Raw genomic sequence first — 4,210 nt, forward strand, 5'->3', positions numbered from 1 at the left:
GAGATAAAAATACAAAACGACTTTGAAGGAAGCAGGAAACTACTTTATAAAAAACTGCAAGGAAACAAAAGTACAGAAATTGTCAACATGAGAAATAGTAGGGGGGAAATGGTATATGATGCAGACGGAGTACTAGAGGCTGTCAGAGACTATTTTAGGATACAATTCGGAGATGAAGCTATAGGACACCACAACTGCGATGTTGAACACGATGCGATGGAAAACTCAATTGAAAAAGTCTGTGTCACTGAGGTTAGGGATATAATTAAGAACTTGAAAAACGGTAAGGCTGCCGGGGTAAACGGTATTAACGCTGAAATGCTTAAACACGGTGGCGAGTACATATCACATAGAGTTTGCGAATTGATAAATTTATGTTTCGAGATGGGAGACGTCCCAGACGATTGGAAAGAAACTATTATCGTACCAATATACAAGATAAAGGGAGATAAAAGCGAGTGCAATAATTATAGAGGGATTAGCTTATTAAGCACCGTAAGTAAAATATATTCAAAAATACTTATTCATAGGTTAATGAAAATAACAGAAGCAAAGATTTGGGAAGTCCAAAGTGGGTTTATGCCAGTAGGGTCATGTACGGATCAAATATTTAGCTTAAGGCAAATAACAGAAAAAAGTTTGAGAGTAGGAAAAAAAGTTTTCTGTGCATTTGTTGACCTAGAAAAAGCTTTTGACAAGGTAGATAGAAGTAAACTTTGGGAAGTCCTGAAAGAGTATGGATTCAATGGATGGATCCTACAAGCTATAAAAACAATATATACAGGTAGCAAAGCGAGTGTAAGAGTGAATGGGAAACTGAGTGACTGTTTCGATATTATTCAAAGAGTTAGACAAGGATGCCTTATGTCTTCATGGTTATTTATATTATTTATGGACAAATGTTTAAGAATGGTTCTCTTCGACGAAGAGGGTGTGGATCTCGAAACAGTAAGGGTACGTGGGTTAGCGTTCGCAGATGATCAGGTTGTTATGGCAGAGTCTATCGAAGATTTACAAAGAATGTTGAATAAACTAGATGCAAGCATGAAGAGCATGAGCCTCAAAATTAACGAAAATAAAACAAAAACTATGGTGTTAGAAGGAAAGAGTGAGAAAACTCTATGTAATATTTTATTAAATGATGAGAGAATTGAACGAGTTGATAAGTTCGTATACCTTGGTACTTTATTTACTAGTGACAGGAAGATAGATGAGGAATTAGATAGACGAATGAATAAAGGTAGGAAGGTTATTGGTAGAGCAAGTCCCCTTATCAGAAGTAAAAATATATCAAATAAAGCTAAAATAGCAATACATAATTCTATATTTGTACCGACTGTACTATACGGCAGCGAGACATGGACTTATCAAGAAAAAGATCAGAGTAAAATTAACGCAATTGACATGAGATTCATGCGCATAATGAGCGGGAAAACCATAATGGACAAAGTAAGTAACGAGATAATTCTAAAAGAATGTGGTGCAGAAGAGACGCTAGTAGACACATGGGAAAGAAACCGGTTATGATGGTTCGGACATGTTGAGAGAATGCCAAATGAACGACTAACGAAACAAGCGTATCAAGGTAAAGTAAATGGCAGCGTGCCCAGAGGTAGACCGCGGAAAGAATTATTAGAATGTGTGGATGAGACCCTACTTAGAAGAGACATAAGAAGTCACAGAAACACGAGAGCCTGCATGAAAAAATGCATGGACATAAAAGAAGCTAGAGAAGTATGCCAGGACAGGAAAGTATGGCGGCAAATAGTTAATAAAAAGAGTGTCAGTAGAGTGAATGACGCTTGAAACAAAGACCTTGGCTATTAATGGACCCAAGTGGGGAACCTTACATAATGACTTCGTGAGGTTCTTCGCTTGGGGTGATTGCTAGAGAGATTGATCAGCAATCTGGGTCGGAGCAGTGTTGCGGAACGAACGTCTTATTTACTTAAATAGCACGAGAATTCTGAATCAATCTGAAAAATCTCTATCCCTTCCACACAATACTCCTTTTCCCTGCCGAGTGAGTCACGCCTACCCCGAAAGGGAAATGGCTTACTGGTGTAGTAAAAAATCAAATTATTTAAGTACCATCAAATTCAAGTCAATTGAAAAGCATTCTTCCATGTTAAACTGATTTATTACATTTATTAAATTTGGCATGGATCGAGACAAATTCAAGGAAATTCAAAAAAATTTAATAAAATGCGCGAAAATTCAAGGAGAGTGTAAAGGACTTCAGGGTGAATTAAAAAAAACATTGAATGAATTAGGTAGAATTAAATTAACTCAAAAGAGATCATGTGAATTATATACAATTAAGAGAATTTCGAAGAAATTAAAATAATTCAGGATTATTCAATAGAAATTCAGGGTTAATTCCAGATGTGAAGTCAGATTTCACTAGAAAAAAATAATTATTCCAAAATATTCTGAGGATTTGATTAAAAAGTAATTATAGAAGTATTGAAGAGAATTGAAGAGACTCTTAGAAAATCTTAAGAATTTGTAAATATATAATTGAACACAATTTTTTAAATCAAAAAATTTCCATTAAATTGATTGAAATGGGAATAAAAAGAATCCAGGGCGAATTTAACATTATTTAAGTTAATGAAAAAAAAACTAATTGAATAAAACTCCAGTGAGTTAGGGAAAAAGGGAAATGAGAATAATTAGATGAAATTCATGAAAAATCAAGTTGAATGTTTAGTTAAATACGCGCAACAAAAAGAAGACAGATGTTAGTAAAATTTGTTAAATTAAATGAATTGAAAAGAATTCAAAAACTTTTTAAAAATTCGTTGCATTTATTATATTTTGAATGTATTCAGAAAAATTCGAATGAATTAAAAATAATTCGATAAAATCCAAAAGACTTAGATAAAACTCGGCAATTGAAAGTAAGTATAAAAGACTTCAGGGTGAATTTGAAAGAAATAACAAAAGTGTAATGAATTAAGCCATTTTAGATGAATTCAAATGAATCCAAGTGAATTAAAGAAAAGCAAGAGAATTTCAAGAATTGAAAATAATTCAATGAATAGAAGAAAATTTTAAAAAATTCGTGATTTAACTGTATAGATAACTACTGTTCCGTTAAAAATGTAACATACACAGTATTGGTATTTAAAAGAAAGGACAGGAATTAATAATGAATTTTGTATAAATATAAGTTTTTTATTAAATTATAGTATTTGGCATATCCAAGACTAGAATCATACTCTTTATTATACAATTAATTTCTTACAAGATAATAATTTATTATTTACATTCTTTATCGCTGCACAAATCAGTAGTCATTTTACAAAAATATATCTGAATTGTTTCGACAAATATAAGTCAATAATTTCTACACTACATAAATAGATCTTTGACTAGATATTCACTCATCATAGATTAATTACGCTCCCTTCTATTTACAATTCGTTCTTTCAAAAACACGGTCACAGCATTTTTTAAATAGATTTAACATTTGTAAGAGTTTTACTTTAAAGTAAGAATATTATAACTTTCATCTAAAAAAAATTGAGTTAAGATTTTCTTTCATTTTTCATAACAGTAGAATTGGCTATAAATAATACTGTCACATAATTTAGAAATATAAATTTGCTACCAATAGCAAGTACATTATAAAGTCGAACTGCATATTTACATAAATTTCTGGCGAATTCCGCAGCCGTAGGTTTGCGATTCTTTTTACCATTGTTGAAAAGTTGTTCCGGTCTTATGAAAGAGCCTGTTGCACGATCCAAGGAATATATTCTGAGACTCGAGTATATATACCCGGAAGTCGAGGTCTGGCACATCCAATTCCCGAAGAGACCACCCCAACGACCATCATACTGCCGGGATGACTTCCGACCATCAAGGGACCGCCACTATCAGCCTGAAATGAAGTGCAGGATATGCAGTCATTGTCGAACATAGCCAAAAATCTCAAAAGAAAACGAAAAGCATTAGCTGAGGGTACATAAATCGCCACAAGAAAAACTTAGCCATTATCCACCAGTTTCCATTAATTATTTCCCAGGAAAGAACGTCTAAGATCGAATGGAATTAGCGAATTTTATCGCTTAATCACGCCAATTTTTCTTTTCGCAGACCAGACTTCACAGTTAATTCCATATTCCCATTTTTTTCTTTTATTAAAAAAAATCCCCATTCAAACGAAATTCCTTTTCCCCCTATTTTCAATACATCTTCTCTT

At 33.0% G+C, this 4,210-nt stretch overlaps 1 protein-coding gene across 1 annotated transcript in view; it reads right to left on the reverse strand.

Annotated features, from left to right (window-relative positions):
- Positions 1-3,727: 3,727 nt before the first annotated feature.
- Positions 3,728-4,210, reverse strand: part of LOC117169913 (trypsin-1-like) — a 47,075-nt gene continuing 46,592 nt past the window's right edge. Inside the window, exon 5 of the mRNA XM_033356423.1 lies at positions 3,728-3,889. Coding sequence (XP_033212314.1) covers positions 3,728-3,889 — 162 coding nt within the window. The remainder of the gene's footprint in view (positions 3,890-4,210) is intronic.

Source organism: Belonocnema kinseyi, chromosome 3, assembly GCF_010883055.1.
Source record: "Belonocnema kinseyi isolate 2016_QV_RU_SX_M_011 chromosome 3, B_treatae_v1, whole genome shotgun sequence".
NCBI lineage: Eukaryota > Metazoa > Arthropoda > Insecta > Hymenoptera > Cynipidae > Belonocnema > Belonocnema kinseyi.